Source organism: Dunckerocampus dactyliophorus, chromosome 1 (assembly GCF_027744805.1).
Source record: "Dunckerocampus dactyliophorus isolate RoL2022-P2 chromosome 1, RoL_Ddac_1.1, whole genome shotgun sequence".
In the NCBI taxonomy this organism is placed as follows: Eukaryota; Metazoa; Chordata; class Actinopteri; order Syngnathiformes; family Syngnathidae; genus Dunckerocampus; species Dunckerocampus dactyliophorus.
In genome coordinates this window covers 38,138,099-38,163,802 of record NC_072819.1, presented here as the reverse complement: position 1 = coordinate 38,163,802, position 25,704 = coordinate 38,138,099, and the positions used below count along the sequence as shown (strand labels likewise).

Genomic DNA, 25,704 nt, shown 5'->3' with positions numbered 1-25,704 from the left:
TTTCTTTTACACCAGATGTAATCGGACACACACCTTCCAAAAAGTTTAACTTTTGTCTCGCCAGACCACAGAGTATTTTCCCAAAGGTCTTGGGGATCATCAAGATGTTTTCCGGCAAAATTGAGACGAGCCTTAATGTTGTTTTTGTTCAGCAGTGGTTTTGGTCTTGGAACTTTGCCATGCAGGCTGTTTTTGGGCAGTGTCTTTCTTAACGTAGGGTCATGAACATTGACCTTAACTGAGGCAAGTGAGGCCTGCAGTTCTCTGGATGTTGTTGTGGGTTTTTTTGTGACCTCTTGGATGAGTCGTCACTGTGCTCTTGGGTCCATTTTGGTTGCCTGGCCACTCCTGGGAAGGTTCATCGCTGTTACAACTTTTTGCCATTTGTGGATAATGGCTCTCACTGTGGTTCTCTGGAGTCCCAAAGCTTTAGAAATGGCTTTATAACCTTTTCCAGACTGATAGATCTCAATTACTTTCTTTCTGAGGGGGCAACTGGGGGGCTGTAGAAAAACAAAATGAAGATTTTGTAGTGGCCTAGTCAAAGTCCTGACCTGAATCCTATTGAGGTGTTGTGGAATGACCTTAAAAAGGCGGTTCATCCTCGAAAACCCTCCAATGTGGCTGAATTACAACAATTCTGTAAAGATGAGTGGGCCAAAATTCCTCCACAGCGCTGTAAGAGACTCATTGCAAGTTATCACAAATGGTTGATTGCAGTTGTTGCTGGTAAGGGTGGCCCAACCACTTATTAGGTTTAGGGGGCAATCACTTTTTCGCACAGCATCATGTAGGTTTGGATTTTTTCCTCCGTTAATAATCAAAAATGTAATTTAAAAAAATGCATTTTGTGTTCAGTTGTGTTGTCATTGACTAATATTTAATTTTGTTCCGTGATCTGAAACATTTAAGTGTGACAAACATGCAAAAAAATAAGAAATCAGGAAGGGGGCAAACTTTTTCACACCACTGTAGTTAGATCTTTTTCCTGATGCGCCTCCCTGTCCCTTAGACTAAGATCAAGACTTGCCTGTTTTCTCACTGTATCTACCATCTATCCCTCTACTCTATTTATTCTATCCAGACAGCCATCCCACAGAGCCTGGGTTCTGCTCAAGGTTTCTTCCCCAGAGGGAGTTTTTCCTTTCCTCTGTCGCCAAATGCTAGCTCATGTGGGGTGATTCCCTCGCCAAATGCTCACTCTTATGGGGTTCAGTTGGTTTCTCTTTTTATTTATGATGAGCGTGATCATACACCGCAAGTGCCTTGCGATAACTTTTGTTATGATTTGGTCCTATATGAAGTTTAATTGAAATTGAATTAAATGTGTTGATATTAATATTTTTAATCGTTTGCCTAAAATCTTCGTGTTTTATTCTGATTTTATGATGCTCATGATCAACAAATTAAAGGCAAAAATCGTAAAATCATTCAATTATCCTGAAAACTGTCCAAGTAAAAAGTATCGGTATTGGAGATACGGGTTCTAGATTTCATTGGTATCGGGTCGATATCAACATTTGTAGTATTGAACACTTCCATTTCCGCTTGCGTATGGAATCTTTGTGTGTGTGTCGCCGTCCTGTGTCACAACAGTACTGTCTGCCACAATGGAGGAAAAGTGAATAGTAACTCTCCTGAAGTCTCTTCAAATTTCAACACGGAAAAGTGAAACCACCGAAATTTATGTCATGATGTATCTACTGGGAAGTAGAATAGGATCTCTTTCGAGAGATTAAGTGTGCACGCGCAGCACGTCCCCGTGTTGTGCTCCAGCACACACGTACGCCCACACACATCCAGAAGTCCACCTGCGGTGAGAAAGAACATGCCGGTCCTGTTTGTGAGCTCTCTGTTCACGGCGCTGAAGGGTCTGTTTGGCAACCATTTGTCCAGGGTAGGCATTCAAATAAATGTACAGACACATGTTAAATAAGCAAACTTTAGATCTTACACTTGTAGCGTTTGATTTAAATGGCAGTAACTAAGTGGATTAACGGTTGGTTGGCTCGCGAAGCTAGCTACTTTGATGTCGCTGTCCCTTCAGCACCACTTAAATTCCGTTCTTTCAGGTTAAATTCAACGTTTGTCATCTTTACAGCCTCTTGTGTTACAAACGAGATGTTGTTGTAAATGTATACCCGACCAAACCCTACTCGAACGTCTCAATTATTCAAAGCATCAGCAATGTACCTTTAGACGTCACTCAAAAGCCACTCAGAAAAGGAAAAGCTCATTATCCCACATTCAGAGTAAACAACTTTTGAAAAAACGATGATTAAAGCTTAATATTGTATACAAAATACAGGCCATTTACCAGATAAATGGAAACATAATGTAATCCACGAAATAACAAAGCTTTAGCATTGTGCCTTTACAATAGTTAGTTAGAATGGTTCTACAGCACTGAAAGCTACAAACACAATAGTAAACATATAGAGTAGCTCGCAAAAGTGAGCGCACCCCTCACATTTCCGCAATCGTTTTATGAAATCTTCTCAAGGGACAATAAAAACTTGATATAACTGGGAGTGGTCAGTGTACAGCTTGGAAAGCACTGAAAATGACTCAAGCCATCATTGTCTAAATAGCTGTCAATATAAGTGTGTACAGTGGATCCCCACATTGCAATGCAGCATTCACGGCCCTGCAAATTTGTAGATTTTTGGTAAAGAAAATGTATACAGGTATATAAATTTTCTGAAGAATCCACATCTCATTTAGCATAAGTCAGTAATGATTTATAATTATGTGATAATTAATGTAAAATATACAGCATACTTACCACTGTTAAAAAAGCCTACTTTTTTAAGACGTTTTTTTAATTTACATTTTTATTTCTTAATGCGTCACTAATGTTTTTTCGGCAAGCGTTTACATTTTGCACTTTGTCTTGTAGTTCTTGAACGCAACATAGTTGCAATGAGATGCAGAAGTAAAACGTGTATAACTTTGATTCCATCTGTTCTATCGTTCATCTTCAATCATCTATTGAAGAGAGAAGGGGGAGGGCTCTGAAGCTATCGATTATTTTAGTAATCAAGTAATCTATCAATTAATTGAGTAACTAGATAAAACACACTTTATAGCAGGCGTCCTCAATTACAGTTGTCTAAGTGTCAGAAATTGTCTCAGTAGACAATGTGAGGACCAAATAGTATCGTAAATAAACAAATGGAAAAAAAAGTATTTGTATGTATATGTATTGTATTTTTTAGCCTAAGACGCATACAGTATGATAGCGCCATATTTGTTGAAATGTGAGACATCTTCTTCTACTGCTGCTTTAATGTGACATGTATGCCTTGCTGTTGCCCCCTGCAGAGCAGAAGAAGTAATGCATGAATGAGCACCTCTCTGGTTAGACTGAAGCCTCAACGTGTATTTTAGGAAAAATAGTTAGGAAAAAGATTTTTCTGCTTACCATAACCTTTTTCTTCCATCCATCCATTTTCTATGCCGCTTATCCTCATTAGGGTCGCAGGGGTATGCTGGATCCTATCCCATCTGACTTAGTCGACATAGTCGAATATGATTAATTAGAATTTGTCCCTAGTATCCTGACAAACAAATAGATCTCATATGCGACTTTTTCCACCTCAAAGAAACAGGCTACAACACTGAGATAAACAAATAGACATGGTAGGTGTGCAACAACAGCACCTTAATTTATTTAGTGACACTGGAAGCAAGACCGGCCGCACGGTGGTTAGCATGTTGGCCAAACAGATCTGGGTTCAAATCTCCCCTTGGGCATCTCTGTGTGGAGTTTGCATGTTCTCCCTGTGTGTGCATAGGTTTTCTTCCGCGTACTCCGGTTTACTCCCACATTCCAAAAACATGCATGTTAGGTTAACTGGTGACTCTAAATTGTGAAGGTGAGTGTGAATGGTTGTTTATCCTATATGTGCTCTGCGACTGGCTGGCGACCAGTTCAAGGTTTACCTCGCCTCTCGCCCAAAGACAGTTGGGATAGGCTCCAGCATACCCCTGGGACCCTAGTGAGGATAAGCGGCATAGAAAAAAGAAAGGAGGAGACAAAATGGAGATAAAACCGAGACACATTTGCTGTCGGCCCACACATCAGAAAAGTGCACATACAATAGGCTTGAAAAACAACAACTTGCCAAAACTCTCAACCTTAAAATTCACTTTTGGGATAGAGAATAAAGTTGGTGTAACAACCTTACCCATTTTAAATGATACGCTGTTGGTTGTTGTTGTCGTCGCGTGATATGTCAGAAGTTGCACTTTACTTTCTGGAGTCATCTTAACCTCTTCAAAATACTGCCACACTTTGGATGATTTTTTTAGAAGCCATTATGAGCCAAAAAGTGTCAATGTTGACGATCTTCCTTGCGTTCAAAGTTAGAGTTCTTCAGCTCCTTTGGATTGTGCCACTGAAGTGATTTTATTCATGTGTGGTAAGCATAGGTCTTCTGTTAAATACACACGTCATTTTCAATTATTTCTTAAAATAAATGAAGCAGCTTTTGTATCAACATAGGCTATTTATAACAAAGGCAAATGTATGCTCAGCAGCAGCCGTGCCCACCCACCATGTACGTAGTCACAATGGTACAATCTTGATCACAAGACATTTTTATATGATTCGACGGCAATCTTGATAGTTGAATCAGACTCCTCCAAATGAAATTGTTGAATAGTCGACTATTCTTCCCCTATCTTGTCCCTTGAGAATATACACTATAATAAAAAGGGTTAGAAATAGTGTAGTTAAATGAATACCTGTCTGACAGTGTCAATCAAACTGAGCATTATTATCTTTGTAGAGGCTGATTTTTAAACACAACTCAGGTGTGGCCACCAAGTCACAAAAAGACAAACTAAAAACAAAGAAGCAACTGCTAGACCTTCAAGTTAATATGACAACTTTGTGTCGTTTTCTTTTAATTCATTTTATACTATTTTTTTGCGCCTCTCTGTATCTGCAGGTGTGTGGATCAGCTTTATGTCATCAGAGACACAACTCCACTTACTCTGTGAGAAACGCACACAAAAGACAGTTTTATGTTATGACCTTCCTGACCTGATATTCACAATTTTGCACATCTCCAGTGAAGTACAAAAATCACTCCCACCAGCATGTGCACAAGGACATCTTTGTTTAGTCTCGTTCGTGTGTTCGAAAGTTGTGATGTTGTCTTTTTGCCATCACTCACTCACTTTGTTTTCTCCTCCATCATAAATCCATCATTTTCCCATCCAGACACGCCAGATGATTGTGAGTATGCATAATGACTGTGTAGTATCATATAGTACAAGTAATACATGATTTCATTGAGACAGTGTGTGTATTCTAGCCTCCCCCTGCACGATACGGAGGCAGGCACACTGTGACACTGATTCCCGGAGATGGCATTGGGCCAGAGCTGGCTAACCACGTGCAGGAGCTTTTTCGGTGAGATTTTAATCTAAAATGGATCGATTTGCTGATTAAAAATACGACGCTTGATCAATAATCCATAATCCTCTTGTAATGTGATGTTATCTTTTATTTACAAATCTGCACTTTATTTAAACAGATTCTGTTGTGTTCCGGTGGACTTTGAAGTTGTCCATGTGGACTCGTCTGTGGCCTCGGAGGAGGTCATCAACAATGCCATAATGGCAATCAGGCGCAATGGAGTGGCACTAAAAGGTAAATGATTATATTTGAGTGGTATTCTGACGGCAGCCTGTCCAGTTGTTTAACTGTATGTGCATTTTTTTTCCAGGTAATCTTGAGACCAACCACAACTTACCACCCTCCTACAAATCCAGAAACAACCTGCTCCGGTGAGTCTTACCACCCTTAGGACAAAACCCACTGACCTCTTTGACATACTGTATCCTGAATGAAGTGATCCCATGTACATGGCCTTTTCGTTGCTTTTTTGACACAACTGTCATTGTGAATGTGATAATTGGTAGAAAATGGACAGATCTGTCTGTTTACCCACTACTTTGGTATTTATATCCTTTTTGGTGCAGAACCACTTTAGATCTGTATGCCAATGTGATGCACTGTCGGACTCTGACGGGGGTGCCAACACGACATCACAACATCGACATAATGATCATCAGGGAGAACACAGAAGGAGAGTACAGCAGCCTGGAGCATGAGGTGCGGCCCCATTTGTTGTTTTCTCCAACTTTCAACTATCTACACTTTGATTGTCCTCATTCATGCAGAATGTCCCGGGAGTGGTAGAATGTCTGAAGATTATCACCAGGAGCAAATCTTTACGCATTGCCGACTACGCCTTCAGAATGGCTCGTGAGAAAGGACGGAGACGAGTGACCGCTGTGCACAAAGCTAACATCATGTCAGTGTTTGTGTGCACACCTTTAAGCCCCTCATATGTGTTTGAATTTCTCAGTTTGTGTTTGGAGCAGGAAGTTGGGTGATGGCCTCTTCCTGGAGTGCTGTCAGGAGGTGGCCAGCGGATACCCTGAAATAGCATTTGACAGCATGATTGTGGACAACACTACCATGCAGGTGAGTGTGAGGTGAAAACCCAAAGGAGGAAAGGAAGCTAAAAGTAAGCTAAAACCAAAACACATGCATAGTGGTGATCATTAGACATCTTCAAATTGGAATGTGTGTTTGTGTTTGCAATAGCTTGTTTCCAGGCCCCAGCAGTTTGACGTGATGGTCATGCCCAACCTGTATGGTAACGTGGTGAGCAACATATGTGCTGGATTGGTTGGCGGACCAGGTCTTGTGCCTGGAGCCAACTATGGTGAGGACTATGCCGTGTTTGAGACGGTGAGTGAATCAGAACCTCGGATTTAATATTCTACCCTTCCATCCTGTTGAGTGTCACACTGAAGAGCTGGGAGTCTATCCAAGGTGACGTAGGGTAAGAGGTCTGGCCTGATTACCTGTCAATCACAGGACATGACCTGTCAAATACAGGACTGACTCATAGAGACAACCATTCACTGTTAGGGTATGGTGTCATGAAGATGAGGAGGCAGGTGGGCCCAAGAAGAAAACAAAGTCAAACTAGTACTTTATTCTGAAATATAACAAAAACACTGGTGACCCACTAGCTAAAAAAAAGCACACTAACTTGCAGACATACACAAAATGGACAGGAGCAGGACCAGAGACAACTGGGAAAGACACAATGAAAGGAAAGGGGGGCAGAGCAGACAAGACCACATGTAAACAATATCTCAATGAGCGCAAACAAAGGCGAAACAGGAAAACAAAACATGAAACCCCACAGATGTCAAACAAAACTCACAAGCCAGAGGACATGCAAACACACAAAGGCCCATTCATTAAATCATTTCTCTAAAAGTATTGCTGTTAATGACACTTAATATAAGAGTTCTTGCAGGCTTAAGGAATATTACAATAATAAACGGCAGGTGATAAGAAATAATAACATAAAATAAATATTAATATTTGTTCAAATCATTAATTAAAATATGAAAAAGTTGTTGTATATCATGACTTTTCAAATTGTTTATGTCATTTATGTCAGTCTTTTTTGTGCAATATTTTTTCATTTCCTTGCGTGACATACAGTAGCTCCATCCTGTTGTCATTGACAGATTATATCCCCAAATCTCAACTTGCGTGTTGTGTTAGCGTGTCTGCAGACCTTTTCTATTTGAAGGGAGGAAAATAGGCACTATAATCACATCTTTCTTTTGTCTTTACATCTACCTTAATATTTACCTGCATGTATGATTGTATTTGAATTTACATGACCTGTCCTATTTGCAGGGCACCAGGAACACTGGGAAGAGCATCGCCAACTGCAACACAGCAAACCCGACCGCCATGCTGCTGGCCTCCTGTTTGCTGCTGGATCACCTGAAGCTCCACGCATATGCCAGCATGATCCGCGGAGCCATCCTCTCCACCGTGACCGAGACGCGGGTATGGCCCGTCACACGCACATCAAATATTAAAGAATGTGGCATACACTTTGGTTGTTTTACTGCCCTAGCTGCACACACAGGACCTGGGAGGCCAAGGCTCCACCTCTGAAGTGGTCCAGTCTATCATGAATACCATTCAGAGCACTGGACCGCTCACAGTGAGCATATAGAACACACCCAAAGATTAAAAGCAACGTATGCTCCCTCACTGTTTTTGTGTGTCTAGCGAAGTCTTTCATGAAACTGCAACTGAGCTGTTTTGTTGTTGCTATCTATCCTTTTCAAAATATATAAATAAATTATTTTAAAGCATTATTGTACTTTTATTGTCTGTACTGAGAGTGTATCAGCACATTTCTAATTGATTTTTTTCCCACGAGACACACGTTGCATTGGTGTGTCTTAACCACCAGGAGGCCATCTTGAGTTGAATTGTCACTTGTGGTTATTTTATTAGCAAACCTGGTTTGATAGATTGATTTCTAAATAATAGCACTGACAGGGGCGAATTTATTAGCAAACCTATCATCTTCTAACAAGTGTGAATAATACAAAACTGTATTTCCTGAACTAGATAGTCCTTAAAATCCTCCTGTCAATCATCTCAATGCTTTTACCGTAATTGATAAGAACAGTACTCAACGTTTAACATAGTTTCCCGCTTTACTACTCACATCTTTGTGATGAAAAGCGCCACTCTCAGCTTCATCTGTATGCATTCTCCTGGGTTGGCACTGACAGTAGCGGTGCTGCTGTACTCGTGTCTACGTTTGTTGTGACTGTGAAAGGGTAGCTTTGATTTTTTTTTAAAACTGTTTACCACTCCTTCGCCTCTTCTCCGCTCCAATCGCGCCAACAAGTTTGCTTGCTTCGTTCCCATCTTCCGGACATGCTAGGTAACATGGAATAGTCCATTGCATGAGAAGGGAGGGGCAGCTGTCGAAAGACTTAGGAAGGATTACCAATTTTGATGTAGTTTTCAGCACATGAATTATGAATAAAACAGTATTACCTACTTTAAATTGAAGGAAAAAAAAAGGTTTTATGAGACGTTTGGGGGCCTCTGGAAATCTCAGAGCCCGGGCAGTTGCCTATTGGTAGACCTGCCTCTGAGCACAGAGGAGATCAAATGTTTTGATCATTATTGATGATTGACGATGAAATGTAGACAGTATATTGATCCAGATTTGTGATCTATAGCAACATTCATGGTTATTTTAAAACACATTAAATTTGTTCCAGGCCATCATAAAGACTTGATGAACTGTACATGCAACGTTTTATGAACGTTTACATTCTTAAAAGGTGTTTGCTCCCTTCCTGATTTTGTAATGTTTTTTGCATGTTTGTCACACTTAAATGTTTGAGATCATCAAACAAATTTAAATAAACAACACAAGTGAGTTCTTAAGGGAGAAAAACATCCAAACATACGTACCTGGCCCTGTGGGAAAAAAGTGATTGCCCCCTTGTTAAAATATAACTGAGATTAATTGACATCTATCAGTCTGGAAAAGTTTATAAAGCCATCTCTAAAGCTTTGGGACTCTAGCGAACCACAGTGAGAGCCATTCTCCACAAATGGCGAAAACATGGAACAGTGGTGAACCTTCCCAGGAGTGGCCAGCCAACCAAAATTACCGGAACAAGATCCCACGACAACATCCAACGAACTGCAGGCCTCACTTGCCTCACTTAAGGTCAGTGTTTATGACTCCACCATAAGAAAGACAACCAAAAAATCCAAAGACAACCAAAATGCTGTCTACCAAAAAATCCTGAAGTAGAATCTCCAGCCATCTGTTTGTGATCTCAAGCTGAAACCAACTTGGGTTCTGCAGCAGGACAATGATCCAAAACACACCAGCAAGTCCACCTCTGAATGGCTGAAGAGAAACAAAATGAAGACTTTGGAGTGGTCTAGTCAAAGTCCTGACCTGAATCCTATTGAGATGCTGTGGAATGACCTTAAAAAGGCGCTTCATGCTTGGGCACCCGCCAATGTGGCTGAATTACACCAATTCTGCAAAGATGAGTGGGCCAAAATTCCTCCACAGCGCTGGAAGAGACTCATTGCAAGTTACTGCAAACACTTGATTGCACTTGTTGCTATTAAGGGTGACCCTACCATTTATTAGGTTTAGGGGGAAATCACTTTTTCACACAGGGACATGTAGGTTTGGATTTTTTTCTCCCTTAATAAAAAGTTTCATTTAAAAACTACATTTTGTGTTCAGTTGTGTTGTCATTGGCTAATATTTAAATTAGTTTGATGATCTGAAACATTTAAGTGTGACAAACATGCAAAAAAATAAGAAGTCAGGAAGGGGGCAAACACTTTTTCACACCACTGTATAGATATAACTATATGCAAAAGTATGTCCAAAAATTATGCGACTTATTTGTTATTATTTGTGGTAATATTAATTGAGAGTTGCTTTACATTCGAACCAATGTAAGCTTTTCCATTTGAAGAGTTAACAGTAATTATTAACAGCTGTGATTTTATCGGCCCGCAGCACAGTCTGAAAATGTAATTTAACACTTAAAAGAAAACAACAAGAGCAGCAAAAATGGGAAAATCAATGAAAAGTCAAAATATTAAGAGAAGAGCTGTAATCTAGCAAGGAAAAAAAGCCATAATTTCCCAAGAATAAAGTAATAGTATGAGGAAAAATGTCATTTTAGTAGCATGACGTTGAAATATTAAAGAAAAAAGTTGGGGGGTTTTTAAAAGACAAAAACAATGAATAAAGTTGTAATTTTTGGAAACTTAGGTTTCATAGGAATAAAGTCCAAATATTAAGAGAAAAAAAAAGTTTTCTAATGAGAAATAAATTGCAATTTTATGACAATAAACGAGATGACAATAAATGAGGAAAATGATCATTTTAGTAACAATGTTGAAATAAAGAAAAATACATGATTTGTTTTAAAAGATATAAAGTTATAATTACGAGACGAAAATTTACAAGAGGAAAGCAGAAATGGAAAAAACAGCTGTCATTTTACGGGAATAAAGTCAAAATATTAAGAAAAAAAGTCATAATCGAATGAAGAACAAAAGTCTCAATTTTACAAGAATAAAATGGTATTATTATGGAAAAAACGTCATTTTTAGTAGCATTTCACCTATATTACAAAAGTGAAATGCAGTTTTTTCTTGAGCTACATATAACTTCTTAGCATACCTCTCTGTGTTGGTTTACAAAATATCAAAGTGGCTCTTGCATCCTTTCACTTTTCACTTTGTGGCCCTCGCTGGAAAAAGTTTGGACACCCCTGCTTTAGATGGTCTGTGAACTGAAGTCTTGCTTCAGGTCACACATGATGGCTGTTTGAGCACCAAGTTTTGTTTGAGGCTTTGTTGGTGTTTGACATTGTGGGTTCACTTGTACATGACAAATGTTCAAATGTGTCCCAAGTGTAACGGAAGCGTTTACAGAGGAGCCTCGTGTGTGAAAGTGTGCTTTTGTGTGCATGTTTATGGTCACTCTGCGGGCCCCTCGCTAATTAGAGGTTTCTCCAAACGAGAAGGGGGCAATTGAGAGGAAGCCAAGAGATTACCGTCAGAGAAAGAAAAAAAAAAGTTCCAGAAGGTGGACTGGATAGAGGCAAACATTAGACAGGTGGATTACAAGAGTAACTCCTGCTGTTGCCTTGTCATTTCTCATCCCATCTGTCACAACATCTGACTCTCCTCTTCTTGTTTGGAAGGAGGGCATGAGTTAAAGGGGTGTGATACAAACAGCACACATCTTTCCTAGAAAAGATGCACATTTACACTTGCTTGCCTTCTTTTAGCTGATGCTTTCCCTCATTTTGTTGCTTCCAGTATAAAAATAAGGGGAAGGAGTGGAAAGAGAGTGGACGATGGGGTGTCAGGAGGGAACAGCATGGGCTGGCCGAGGTCACCATCAGTCATAATCAAGAGGAACACACACACACACACACACACTACACAGCATGGTGCAGCCAGTGTGTGTACCAGATCAGGTTGTCCCTCCCTTACACATGCTTCACAGGACGCTGAGCACGAGGTGAGTCTTTCTTTGCTTACTTGAATGAATATATTTGAAGGTTGAGCGGCACATACCTGGTTTTTAATTGCATTAGCACATTTTTCAAAAAGCGTAATTACGTTTAGAGACAAAGCTAATGCATATTGATTATTTCAGTGGGTGTCACCCTCTCAAGGAATTAGCAGGCACTTTTGTTGAGACGTGCTCCTTCAGCCAGAAAATCCAACATCACAGAAACTTAAGATTTCGGATTTCCTCACAAACTCTGTTATTCAAAGCACCCCAAACAAATTAGAAGACGGTGGTGATGACGTTACTGCGCTGCTACTGCATATACATACTTAGATGAAGTCCCTGGGTGTTTATACGTGCACAACCGTGATACCAATAATTGTGAGACAATCAAATAGGAAAATTTAGTGCGCTCTAAACGAGTGTTTACAGTCCAACACACACAATCGCAGAGGCATGCAGAGAGGCCCCCTCATGTGAGACGATCTAAATGGGCATGTCCCAAAAATAAGGTCATGGTTGTTTGAATCGTCTCTCAACATTACACCCTAACTGGAAGATATAACAAAAGTGCAGAGTCTTTGGACATAGAGTTACTACTGTAGGTCAAACTAAAGAGGTCATGACTTCTTAGAAATGTAATTCTACTAGTATTTATTGACAAAAAGGTCCCTGCAGCGCGTCCTTTCTTTCACATTGTTTAAAGTGTTAATGGGGGTCATCATGAGTGTGGGAATAAACCAACAGGAATATATTGGACTTGATCCCAGTCCACGAAGTCTGTCAGTGCTCTACTGCGCTGCAAAAACTGAAATCTAAGCAAGTTGAAATACCTGAAATCTAGGTCACAAAAATTTGACTTAAAAAGCTTTTTTTTTCTTGCTGTGTTTTTCCTATCTTAAAGCTGCTGTATGTCACGGAGAGAGGCTGCTAGAGGGCGCTAGCATTCACACGTCGCCCGCCCTCTTCCTGCTTTAAGTACGTAAACTATGCCTGATGTTTGTTGTTTGCTAATTATTTGATTAAGTTTAGCTACTAACGTCAACTATCACTGAATGCAGTGGTGTGCAGCAAGGGCCAGCAAAGTAGTGATGGAAATTCCAGCTGTTTTTAGAGAGCCGGTTCTTTTGGCTCGGCTCACTAAAAAGAGACGGCTCTTTCGGCTCCCAAGTGCCTCCTCAGACTTTTTGGTCTAAATTTTTTACCAAATTATGTGTATTGTGTAAAATTAATTAGTAATGTATTTTGTATTTTTTTAATGATCTCAAATGTTTACTATTTACATCCTCAATGAACAGCTACAAAAAATATAATAAGGTATTACAAAATACGAAAAACAAAGACCCGTCTCAATAGACATGGACAAATCTCTGCATGCAAATTTCTATTTAGAATCAACCAACAAAATATCAACAAAACACCACACAACAAAACACAAATTAAAATGTGCAAAACAAAAAGAAAAAGCAGCAATCAGGTTACAGTTTGTCTTTACTGAAGACTGGCCCCCCCGTAGACCCACCACCTGCGGGGGCAAACATAAGGGTCCGGTGCATTGTGCTTTGGGTGTCGGTCGAGGGCAGGCGCCTGGGCGACCCGGTCTTGGTGGGGAAGGAGCCCAAACTTGTGAGAGAGGCTGAGACATTCCGACTAGATACAGGTATAGTTGGACTCACCTCGACGCACACTTTGGGTTCTGGAAACAAACTCCTCGAGAGGGCTGGACCTTGTTCTACTCTGTAGTTGTTGCAGGGGAGAGGCGGCGGGCCGATGTGGGCTTATTAATAGCCCCCCAGCTCGGTGCCTCTGTGTTGGAGTCCGGGGATGACTCCAACACAGAGGCGAGTGGGTACGTACGTGTACCCAGTACCCAGCCTCCTTGGAGTCCATCGGAGGAGTGTTGGAGAGCACCCCAACTGTTGACTTCGTCGTTTTACTGGGAGACTTCAACGCCCATGCGGGCAATGACAGTGTGACCTGGAGTGGCATGATTGGGAGGAACGGCCTCCGCGATCTGAACCCATGCGGTGTGATGTTGTTGGACTTCTGTGCGAACCTCAGTTTGTCCATAACAAACACCATGTTCCAACATGAGGATGCCCACAAGGGCACTTGGCACCAGGACATCCTATAGGCCACAGGTCTATGATCGACTTTGTAGTCGTATCATCAGACCTGTGTCCGCATGTTCTGGACATGCGGGTGAAGAGAGGGACTGTGCTGTCAACTGATGATCACCACCTGGTGATGAGTTGGATTAGATGGCGGGGGAGGACCCAAACGTGTAGTGAGGGTGTGCTGGGAACGTTTGGCAGAGTCTCCCGTTCGTCGAGTCTTCAACTCTCACCTCCGGCAGAGCTTCAGCAGCATCCCAGAGAGGACGAGGATATTGAGCTTGAATGGGCTCTATTCCGTGCCTCCATTGCTGAGGAAGCCGATCGGAGCTGCGGCCGCAAGGTGGTCAGTTCCAGTCGTGGCGGTAAGCCCCGAACCCGATGGTGGACACCAAAGGTCAGGGCTGCCGTGAAGCTGAAGAAGGAGTCCTATCGAGCATGGATGGCTTGTGGGACTCCTGAAACAGCTGATAGGTACCGACAGGCCAAGTGGCACGCGGCTTTGGCGGTGGTCGAGGCAAAAACTCGGGTGTGGGAAGAGTTCGGTGAGGCCATGGAGCACGACTTTTGGTCGGCCCCGAAGAGGTTCTGGCAAACCGCACCTCAGAAAGGGGAAGCAGTCGGTCCACACTGTTTACAGTGGGGACGGGGGCCTGCTGACCTCGACTGAGGATGTAGTCGGACGGTGGAAGGAATACTTTGAAGCTCTTCTCAATCCAACTGACATACCTTCCATAGAGGAAGCAGAGTCGGAGGACATGAATGGCAACAGTTCCATCAGGGCATGTGCTTTGTGGACTTGGAAAAGGCATTTGACCGTGTGCCTCGCGGTGTCCTTTGGGGGGTGCTCTGGGAGTGCGGGATTGCTGGCGCGCTACTACGTGCCATTCGGTCCTTGTACAACCGGAGCAGGAGCCTGGTTCGCATTGCCAGCAGTAAGTCGAGCCTGTTTTCGGTGAACTTTGGCCTCCGCCAAGGCTGCCCTTTGTCAAATATTCTTTTTATAATTTTCATGGACAGAATTTCTAGGCGCAGCCAAGGTGTCGAGGGAGTCCAGTTCGGTGGCCTTACGATCTCGTCTCTGCTGTGGTGGTGTCTCTGCTGGTCTCTGCTGTGGTCCTGATGGCCTCATCAGGCCACCTTCAGCGTTTACTGGGGCAGTTTGCATCTGAGTGTGAAGTTTCTGGGCCTCCAGCGCCTCCAAATCCGAGGCCATGGTTCTCAGTCGGAAAAGGGTGGATTGCTCCCTCCGCGGTGGGAATGAGGTCCTGCCCCAGGTGGAGGAGTTCAAGTATCTTGGGGTCTTGTTCACGAGTGAGGGAAGGTTGGAGCGTGAGGTCGATAGGCGGATCGGTGCAGCGTCTGCAGTAATGCGGTCGCTTTACCGAACCGTCGTGGTGAAGAGAGAGCTGAGCTGGAAAGCAAAGCTCTCAATTTACCAGTCGATCTATGTTCCCACCCTCACCTATGGTTATGAGCTTTGGGTTGTGACCGAAAGAACGAGATTGAGGATGAATTTCCTCCGTAGGGTAGCTGGACTCACCCTAAGACTTAGGGTGAGGAGCTCGGTCATCTGGGAGGAGCTCAGAGTAGAGCTGCTGCTCTTTCACATTGAGAGGGACCAGTTGAGGTGGCTCAGGCATCTTGTCTGAATGCCTCCCGGACGCCTCCCTGGTGAGGTGTTCCGAGCATGCCCAGCCGGGAGAAGGCCCAGGGGAAGACCTAGGACATGCTGGAGGGATTATGTCTTACAGCTGGCCTGGGAACGCCTTGGTGTCAGGACTTCCCTACTGAGACTGCTGCACCCGCGACCCGGATAAGCGGAGGAAAATGGATGACTGGATGGATGGAAGATTGGCATAAAAACAATGAATGGATGGATGGATGGATGGAAAATTGGCATAAAAACAATGGATGGATGGATGGATGGAAGATTGGCATAAACACAAAAAAACAAGTGCCTTCAGAATCAGGACTGCTGGCTCATGTCACTTATACTATTAGCAATGGGGCTGTTTTTTTAACCAGTCAAATTTCAGATTCACCTCACAAGGCCAGTTCGCTGGGCCACAGTGACGTAAGCATTTTTTCGTCCTCTGATTGGTTGATGTCTAAAAGCCTATTCCCTCTCACTCAAAAGTTACCAACGTGCTTGAATGCATCATCGCATGATAACGTCATTGTTAAAATGTTAGATTGATAATACCTTCTCCCTCCCAGCCAGCATGTTAGTCTCCACGGCAACAGACTCCTCGCCATCCTACGAGTGGTCAGTGGTCTACGTGACCCCCCCAGGTAGTGGCACCACTAACGACACAGAGTGGCAGCGTGATACCTTGCTGGCTGTGGCTGAGGTGATGGTGCTGGCGGTCATCCTGGTTATAGCATTACTTGGCAACGGCCTGGTGCTCGTGGTGTTGCTGAGGAGGAAACAACATCACAACCCACTGCATCAGTTCATGCTCAACCTCTGCCTGGCCGACCTGGTGGTGGCGCTGTTCCAGGTGATGCAAACATACAGTATGTGCATGGCAGGGTGTTGAACAGCATACCTGTAATTTAAAACTTTTTTTCTCCACTTTTTGGATATGAAACTTTTTGGTTTTGCTTTGATATCCTAACAACACAGATGCTGAAAATTCAGTCATGGATTTGCCAATCTATGATAACTTAATAATTTTTGCTTTAAAAAATTATTACATATTTTTAATGTGTATTAATTTAAACCTGAAATTTCCCTCATTGAATTAAATTATATATAAATGACTTTAACAGGCTAGTACAGCAACTGTTTTGTTATCCTTGAGATTATTGTGTTACTTTATTCATTACTAATATATATACATGTAGCTATATAATATTAAGTTAAATTTGAAGCTTCACAGAGTGTGACGCTCTTTTCTAATTTCATTCTGACCTGAACACATCAACAGCAGTACAATTCCAACACCATATACTGTGTGCGGCCCAACTGTACGTATCTCTAACTCACAAACGCCTCGATACTGTAGTCCGTTCAACCTGTGACCGACTCTTCCTCATTCTCATGAATCAACGCGAGATGCATTCAGTGACACACTGAACATCACAAACACAGCTTTATAATGCGTGTGTGTATGTGTAAATACAAAGGAAGATAAAGAAAAACATAGTGGATATTGTTATCACTCACTTCGTAACTCTTAATTGGGACCTACAATTTGCTACATTTAAGAATGCTGGAAAATACACCGAAAACAAGTACATTTTCGTTGAATTACGTGATGTGTTTGAACGCAAACCCTCATTGGTCATAATAACACGGTTTAAAGTGTGATTCAAATGTTCTGCTACAATTAAAGAGACTAGACAAATCGATTTTTATCACAATTAATGCTTTTTTAAAAACAAATCTCCATTTCGCTTCCTTCCCACTCTCTCTCAAGGTGTTGCCCCAGCTAGTTTGGGACGCCAGAGGGCGCTTTCCCGGCCCAGACGTCTTGTGTCGCCTAGTGAAATACCTTCAAGTCCTGGGGATGTTCGCCTCCTCCTACATGATCGTGGCCATGACAATAGATCGCCATTATGCCATCTGCTGCCCCTTGCTGGCGCATCGCAGCTGGGCCACCCATCGATGGAACACCTTCATACTGCTAGCCTGGGGGCTGTCACTGCTTCTCAGTCTGCCACAGGCAGGAAATACTACTAGTATATACTTGTAATATAGAATGATACAGTCGAGGTCATGTACTTTTCCTCCATCTGTGACCGTGTGTCTACCTCCTTGCTGTCCAGGTTTTCATTTTCTCTCGCTCAGAAGTGGCACCTGGGGTGTATGAATGCTGGGGCAACTTTGCTGAATCCTGGGGCCTTAAGGCCTATGTGACATGGATGACCCTGGCAGTCTTCATCATCCCTGTCCTCATCATCACTGTGTGTCAGGTATACACCGTCATCTAATCCATACACAATCTAGTAGTTCTGATTGGATTCTCCTAGACCAGGGCTATTCAGATCATTTGTTCCAGGACAACTTAAGGACTGGGGAGGGCCCTGATTTCTCCCAGGACATTTATTCTTAATTTGTTAATAACAACAATGCTCTGTCATATCTTAAAATATTTACTTCACCAGTCATAAAGTAATAAATCATAAAGTAGTCATTCATAAAAACAGAAGCACTATGTTTACACTAGTAAAAGATCTACAGTATAAGCCAAGACCCGTCAGCTGTCTTTAAGGACTGCTAAAAGGCCAGTCAAAGATCCTCTTTACCAGGGGTCCCCAACCACGGGGCGAGGCCCATTACCGGTCCGTGGGCGGGGCCGAACTGGGCCTAGGAAACCTTTCAGGTGCAATGATAAAAAAAACACACACAAATAAAACACATTTGTAAATAAGTAAATACAATTTTATGTAAATGCATAGCAATTTTGGAAATATGAAATTTAGGGGCCATTATTTTATTCAAAAAATAATATACTTCGAAGTTTTTGCATGTTTATGTTGTTTGTTGCGAGTGTCCTACTTTGTTTGACTGTCCTCGAACGCACCATTTTACGTAAACTAGCCTTCTCCCACTATACCCAGATTGTCAACTATACTGTATTTTTATCGGTTTTTTTCCACTTCATATTTGCTCCCAAATGCTGATACTCTGTGGGAATACATAAAGGTAAAGTATGATGACGTTATCGAGTGCTAATGTGCGAGTGCTTTGTTGTGTGCACAGCTTCAAGTTAATTCATGCTAGCACACTGCCTGTTAACACACACATCAAGCAGCGGCACTATAATCTTCACTCTGAAAAACAAACTCCAAGCTTATAGTGGTGGATGGTGGGTCTGTATTCACTGTGTGCTTCTGATGTTGTTCCTGTCTTAGTTTTACACAATACATACTAAATGAGATCAATTACATCGCTATACGACCCCCACTACCACCCCCCGGTCCGCGGAGATTTGTGGGAACACGAGCCGGGCCAAAAAGGTTGTGGACCACTGCTCTATACCCTAGGTTCCCAAAGTTGGGTAGGCGCATCCCCTGGGGTACACCAATTGTCATAGGGGGTATGTGAATAAAATTGAAAAACAATTAGCGCTTAACACTCACAATTACGAGTGCATCTGAACGCCTCATGGCGTAAGGAGAAAGTAGCAGATAGGATTGCTGTGTGTACATCATATGAACAAATAAATAAGTAAGTTTGATGATTGTTTTGTGCATCAAGAGTGTTTCATCTTGAAGATTCCATTTATACAGTATTGGTGTTCCAATACCCGCCGGGTCGCTGTGACTGGGGATTCCCTTGAAAATGAGACTTTATCGTTGTAGTTGCTTGTATGTATTTTTGTACTGCATTCTCGTTATCGTGAATGCACGAGAATCACGTGGTGTCCCAATTCTCCTGGATTAAAGATTTGTCGGGCGATTATTTATCTATTTATCAGTGCTGATGTGAAACTTTATCAAAATGTGACCATGCAAAATACACATTTTTGACCCGGAACGACTATAAAATTGAACGGGGGGGGGGCAGCGCCTTTCTCTGTTGCCGGCCCCTCCCTTTGGAAGTCACTTCCAGCACACATTTCTGACACTGCTGACCTTCACACTTCTAAGACTAACTTAAAAACACACTTGTTTCATACTGCTTTTAACAGATTACTCGCACATTGCAATCTCTTAATCTTGTCTTTTGTATGCGCTTTTAACTCTATTTGTTGTGAAAAGCAGATATGCGACAAAGTTACATATATTTCAGCTTTGTGATATAGGTGAAAAAGTTAGTTTTTTTATTTTCAGTTTGAACTTTCTGCTTAAATAATTCTCATAAAGTTTCTTCTCATAATATTATAACTTTTTTCCCCCAACCAAATTTTCCACAAATTACAACTTTATTTTGTTTGCTTCCCATTATAGTATAACTTAAAAATAGTTTTATTTAATATTTCCACACTATGCTACAAAAATTACATCATTTTTCCTCATATTATGAATTTTTTTTCTCATAAAAGTGACTTTTTTCTTGTTAGAATCCAAGCTATTTCGCTTAATATTTTTTTTACTTTATTCTCATAAAATTACAGTTGTTTTTTTCCATTTTTTTAACTTACTTTTTAAAATATTAAACATATTGAATATTGCCTTGTTCAAGACAGTATCGCCACCTAGTATTTAAACTAAGAAGTACAAAACAGCTAAGTAGACATGTTATGTAGGCCATAGTCTTATTATTTCATTTTTAGACTTTGATACGTCGTACATTATGGCAATCAAATGCTATTTATTTATTATGCGGTGTGTAAAACTAAGACAGGAACAACATCAAATTAAAAGCACAAAATGAATACAGACCCACCATCCACCAGTACCAGCCTGGAGTTTGTTTTTCAGAGAGAAGATTATAACGTCGCTGTTTGATATGTGTCATAACAGGCTAGCATGTGCTGGCATGAATTAACTTGAGGTTGTGGACCTGATAAATATGCACATTAGCACTAAATAAGGTAATCAAATCTTACCTTTATGTATTCCCACATAATATCAGCATTTGGGACCAAATATGACATGAAAGAAAAACAGGAAAAATACAGTATAGTAGTCAGATGGTGCGTTCAAGGACCGTTGAACAAAGTGGGACGACTCGCCGCTCTCAAGAAACATAAACATGCAAAAACTGGGGGATTCTAACTATGTTATTTTTGAAATAAAATAATGGCCCATATTTCCAAAATTGATATCCATTTACATCAAATTCGATGTAGTTATTTACCCTTTTTTATGTCTTTTTTTAATAATTGTAACTGAAAGTTTCCCACGGCCCGGTTCGGCCCCGCCCACAGACGGTTACTGGGCGAGTGGTTGGGAACCCCTGCTCTATGCGACAGGAGTTCTCTGCTGTTTTTCTGGACCTACTGCAAAAATGCCACAGAGCCTCCATACAACCAGAGGGCTCTGCCGATTTTGGGGGAAAAAATGTTGTCCCCTCCAATATTTGAAGTAAACTGGTGGTTTGGTTAGACTTCATTTCAGGTCGCCATGTTGAATCACTGTACTGTACTAAACTATAACTTGTAATAAATACACAGGTGCGAATCTTCAAGGAGATCCATAACAATCTATACCTGAAGTCGGAGCGCCGCCTGTCCCCTTCCTCCATCCCTCCATCCAGACGAGGCAGCCATAGAGGAGGAGGCGGAAGAGGAACGTCCAGTCTCTCTCTTTATGTTCCACCAATCATATTGAACAACACTGATCCTGCCAGCATCACTTCCCACTGTGGCGTCCATACTGACACGGATGTGCACACAGGTAACCCCCACACGTGGACACAAGGATTGTTTTGTTTTTATTACTTTGCATTGTCTTTGAAATGGCAGCCGAGCTTCAGCTTGATGTGCAGCCTGAGCCTGCAGCGCTCCCTGCTGTCCGTGCTTCTCCCAAGGCCAAAGCATCTTCTTCCCAAAGAGGAGGAGGAGAGGTGACAGCAGCCATGTCCAAGACAGTGAAGATGACTTTGGTCATAGTGCTCATGTACTCGCTCTGCTGGGCCCCTTTCTTCAGTGTTCAGCTGTGGGCCGCCTGGGACCCCAATCCACCTCAAAGTGGTGCATAAACACTCAGCTTTTTATGAGTCATGGGACAGTTTCATTGAGGGTGTGTCCTGTGTGTGCAGGTGCAGTGTTCACCCTGCTCATGTTGTTGGCCAGCCTCAACTCATGCACCAATCCCTGGATCTACTCGGCCTTCTCTAGCAGCATCTCTCCGGAGCTCCGTCTTCTGCTGCTGTGTCGCACGGATACACAACGCAGGGGCTCTCTACCGAACGACTCAACGGCGACACACACCTCCAACTACTGACAGTGCACACAGACGTACGACTTCGTCACGTGACATACACACCAGGACATTTAGCTGCACATAAAGGCTATATATATATATATATATATATATATATATATATATTACATACTAAAGTGTTCCCCAACAGAAGAGAAGAAATGTACACCTTGTTTTGAAAACCTTTAATTCTTTCCGTCACTCGTCATAAAAGCTCCCACATTGACTACGGACGTCTACATGACACAGCTTGAAACATTGTTTTTTAACACTAAATGAAAAACGCAAGCAAACACAGCCACACATCCAAATTGTACAATAAAAATGTTTTCTTCCCATTAAAGTGTTTTTTTTCTTCCCCACCCGTGTCATATCTGAAAATATTCCAGGATGCTCGAATAGGAGGGAACGCACATTTTAAATGTTTTTTTTTCCCCCACCGAAGTGACGTTTTGCTTTATAACTAATATTTAGTGTTTGCTTCAGGACTTTAAAATGGGAGACAAAGACATTGCGGCTTATGGCCACTAAAGGGTGCTGTTGGACCAAAACATCAACCGTCTGCGTTGACGAAAGTTACAATTCATAGAACAATAAGCATATAACACGATTAACACTGCCTTGCTGTCGAATAATTATGTATTTAGTATTGGCTTGAGAGAATAGAAAATACATGGTTAGTTTTAGTCTTTGACACAACATATTTTAATACAGCCGTCCCTCGTTTATATTGGATATTTGGTTCCACACACGGCTGCGATAAATGAATGAATTTCTGCCATATGGGATTAAATTTTAATAAAGGGAATATTTTCATAGTTCGAGCATAGAAAACCTTTCTAAATACGATTTTTAACATTACTAGAGCCCTGTAGACATGAAATAACACCTATAGTCACCATTACACTTCTATTATTGTTTGCAAAGAAGTGCAAGACTCCAGACGCCGCTAGCTAGCAAGCTAACGAGCTAGCGCAGGGGTCAGCAACCTTTAGCATCAAAAGAGCCATTTTGCCTCCTCTTACAGAAAAAAATATTTTGGAGCTGCAAAACAGTATGCAGCGTATAACCTTGTGAAAGTTGTAATCTTTTTTAAATGTTACCTACCTTAATGTTACAAGAACATTCAAGAAATAAAAGTGCAGTGTGCATGTTTGGCCTGCTCAGAAATCATTTAAACACTGAACTCCGTAAGCCTTTTTGAGTAGTCCCCATATTTGTTTCGAATGAAAACAAAATGTGACCATCCTTTACATAAAAAAGCTCATCAGCGTTTATATTTCTGCTCAACAGTGTTTATGCCTGCGCTGAACATCGCTGAACATGTCCTGTCCTGTTCTGAATCCTTGGTTTATTTTTTAATCCAGAGAATAGATGCTGTGATATTTTTTATGAACGATTCTTTCATGTACTTTCCATCTGTGAACGGCTTCCTCCTCCTTCCCATCTCATGTGCAGCCCAGTGTTGCCAACTTGGCTGTTTTCTCACTAAATCTGGCGACTTTCCAAACCGTCTTGGTGACTTATTTTCCCAAAAGCAAATAGCGACAAATGCAGGGACTGATATTTGGAGACGTAAAAAGTGAAAGCCTGTATTGTTCTGCGGTTGCTGCCGAGAGGTCTGCCTCACCTCACAGCAGTCACAAGCGGTGGTGAGTGCACAGTCAGCTCCTGCGGCACATTATCTGCCTCTCCTGGAGTCACCACCTTGGCGATTAGCATGTCACGGCTCCGAACACATAGCTACAGTGTGCTTCTCATTATAAAACATATTGCTCTGCTCCCCTTAATTACATAGTTTTACCTTAATGTGCGGGACCTCCCCTTCCCTTGCTCATCTAATCAGCAGTCAGAAGGCAGTCTAGACTTGCAGTGAGTTGGATATTTCACATTCTTTTCGAAAATGCACATTTCCCCTATTTTGGTGTTAAAAAAAAAAATCATAGAGCTCGGCAAAGGGCAACAAGGGCGCTGAAGAGCCGCGGGTTGCCGACCCCTGAGCCAGCGAGCTAACCAGTTAGGCTCAAATTTATTTCTTCTAAACTTATAAGGAAAGGTTTCAAACGGAGTGAGAAAAGTCAAAGTAAGGCGGTAAAAACGTACCACTTCCACACGGAATGGAAGGAGAACCTTTTTTCACTCAGCCTCAACAGCTGGCTACTTTGAGTGCAGGGTGAGATCATGTAATGTGACATTACTGCCACCTAGTGACCAGAATACTACATATCACTTGTATTTCAATGTTTTGACTAATAATGGATAATAGACCATAGTCTACCACGAAACGGCGGCCATTTATTAATTTCCGGGGAAAAAAAACACGATACAGCGAGGAACAATCAAACTGCGATATTGCGAGGGACGACTGTAAAGCTAACAGCGGGGCTATGTGCCATAAAAAAAAAAAAGATCATAAAGGAATAGGCTTGTGTTAGGTGAAAAAAAAATACACAAAGTGATAGCTGGTGAAACTCTCCTCCAAAGTTGTGTACTTCATACATGAACAACAAAAAAAAAACCATCTGCCGTGGCTTTCAAACTGTGATGGATGGCACACATTCTGCAGTGGGACACCGCAGGAAATGTTTAAATCACATGCACACACACTTTAATCACACGTTTACATCTGATTGTCAGCATACGTTGAGCTAATACGCCTTTAATTTACCACGTTTCACACTTTTAAAACACTGATGCCTAACATGTAAAAACTGGGAAAACTGTAATAGAGGGTCCTATTTTGGCAGCACAGCTGGTTGGATAGAAGCACACGCGCGCGCACACACGCACGCACGCACGCACGCGCGCACACACACACACACACACACACACACACACAGTAATCTCACCATTGCCACAAACTGGTGTGTGCTGTCATTTAATACTCAGTGGTCTCGTCCTTATGTTTTTTTCTTTTTACTTTGATTGGCAAGTTGCGCTGCCAGGAGGGTGTGTGATAATACCACACAGTGCACACACATTTTTCCACAAGTACACAATACAGTGGCTTTAATGCTGCAATGGCCTACACTGACCTTCATTTACCAAGCCGTCCAAATGATCATTGAATGTACAGTACTGTGTATCTTTTGTTTTTCATTTGTTTGTTGGAATTTGTTTATATTGCGTCTGAACAAATGGTACAATCAGTGCATCCTTCTTTTTGTTCTTGTGCATAAACGGTTAAAAACAGCAACTGCTATCGACAACATACACTACTATGGATGTGTCCTTTTAGCTGGTGCCCAGCCCTCAAGGGGTGAAGAGTAATAATGTGTGTGCGGTGCATTATGGCAACTGGAGACCCTGAGAGTAACATCCTCGTCGTATGACTGGATTAGAACCCTACTGTCAGCATTCTGTGTTGGCAGGGGGGTGTGCGCTCCCCACAGGCACATCATTTTAAAAACAAAGTAAAAAAAAAAGAAAAAAGATCTGAGCACGGTGCTCCATTACGTAATTGTGTAGGTGTAATTCTTGTGTTTCTTCTAAGAGTCTGTTGTGGTACTACACTGTATTCTCGTCCATCTTGGAATCCTCCTCTGGCTTGACGGCATCCGGAGCATCGTTCTCCTCCGTGTGGGACTTTGAAGGTGAGGCAGGTGCTAGCATGGCAGCGCGCTCTTCCTTGGGCTCTTTATTCTCTTCCTGCTTTTTCTCTCGATCCAACAGTTTGTAGTTTATGCCCATTCCCACAAAGAGGAAGATACTGGCAACGATGAGGATGACACCAGAAGAGATGTACGTGTAGTCGTAGTGGTGGAAGTAGTTGTAGAAGCTTCCTGCATGATAATGGCAGAAAAAGTACATTATTGCGTCATATTTTGCATATG

At 42.0% G+C, this 25,704-nt stretch overlaps 3 protein-coding genes across 4 annotated transcripts in view; 2 read left to right on the top strand and 1 right to left on the bottom strand.

The window, feature by feature from the left end:
• Positions 1-1,743: 1,743 nt before the first annotated feature.
• On the top strand, positions 1,744-8,209 carry LOC129190157 (isocitrate dehydrogenase [NAD] subunit gamma, mitochondrial-like). The gene is made up of 12 exons (XM_054792612.1): positions 1,744-1,897; positions 4,956-5,003; positions 5,231-5,245; positions 5,325-5,422; positions 5,547-5,662; positions 5,739-5,799; positions 5,995-6,127; positions 6,196-6,329; positions 6,400-6,502; positions 6,626-6,772; positions 7,745-7,900; positions 7,971-8,209. The coding sequence occupies exons 1-12, from the start codon at positions 1,829-1,831 to the stop codon at positions 8,070-8,072; spliced, it is 1,182 nt and encodes a 393-aa protein (XP_054648587.1). The 5' UTR covers positions 1,744-1,828; the 3' UTR covers positions 8,073-8,209.
• A 3,556-nt stretch (positions 8,210-11,765) lies between these two features.
• LOC129190148 (vasopressin V2 receptor-like) lies at positions 11,766-22,745 on the top strand. Of its 2 annotated transcripts, XM_054792590.1 has the most exons (8): positions 11,766-11,942; positions 12,841-12,914; positions 16,271-16,554; positions 17,476-17,721; positions 17,825-17,971; positions 21,121-21,343; positions 21,412-21,639; positions 21,708-22,745. In XM_054792590.1, exons 3-8 carry the CDS (start codon positions 16,276-16,278, stop codon positions 21,890-21,892), a joined length of 1,308 nt encoding a protein of 435 aa, XP_054648565.1. In that variant the 5' UTR covers positions 11,766-11,942; positions 12,841-12,914; positions 16,271-16,275; the 3' UTR covers positions 21,893-22,745. The 2 variants fall into 2 exon arrangements, with proteins under 2 accessions (XP_054648565.1, XP_054648574.1); XM_054792599.1 differs by lacking the exon at positions 12,841-12,914.
• Positions 22,042-25,704, bottom strand: part of LOC129190142 (monocarboxylate transporter 1-like) — a 26,922-nt gene continuing 23,259 nt past the window's right edge. Inside the window, exon 5 of the mRNA XM_054792579.1 lies at positions 22,042-25,653. Coding sequence (XP_054648554.1) covers positions 25,379-25,653 — 275 coding nt within the window. The 3' untranslated portion in view covers positions 22,042-25,378. The remainder of the gene's footprint in view (positions 25,654-25,704) is intronic.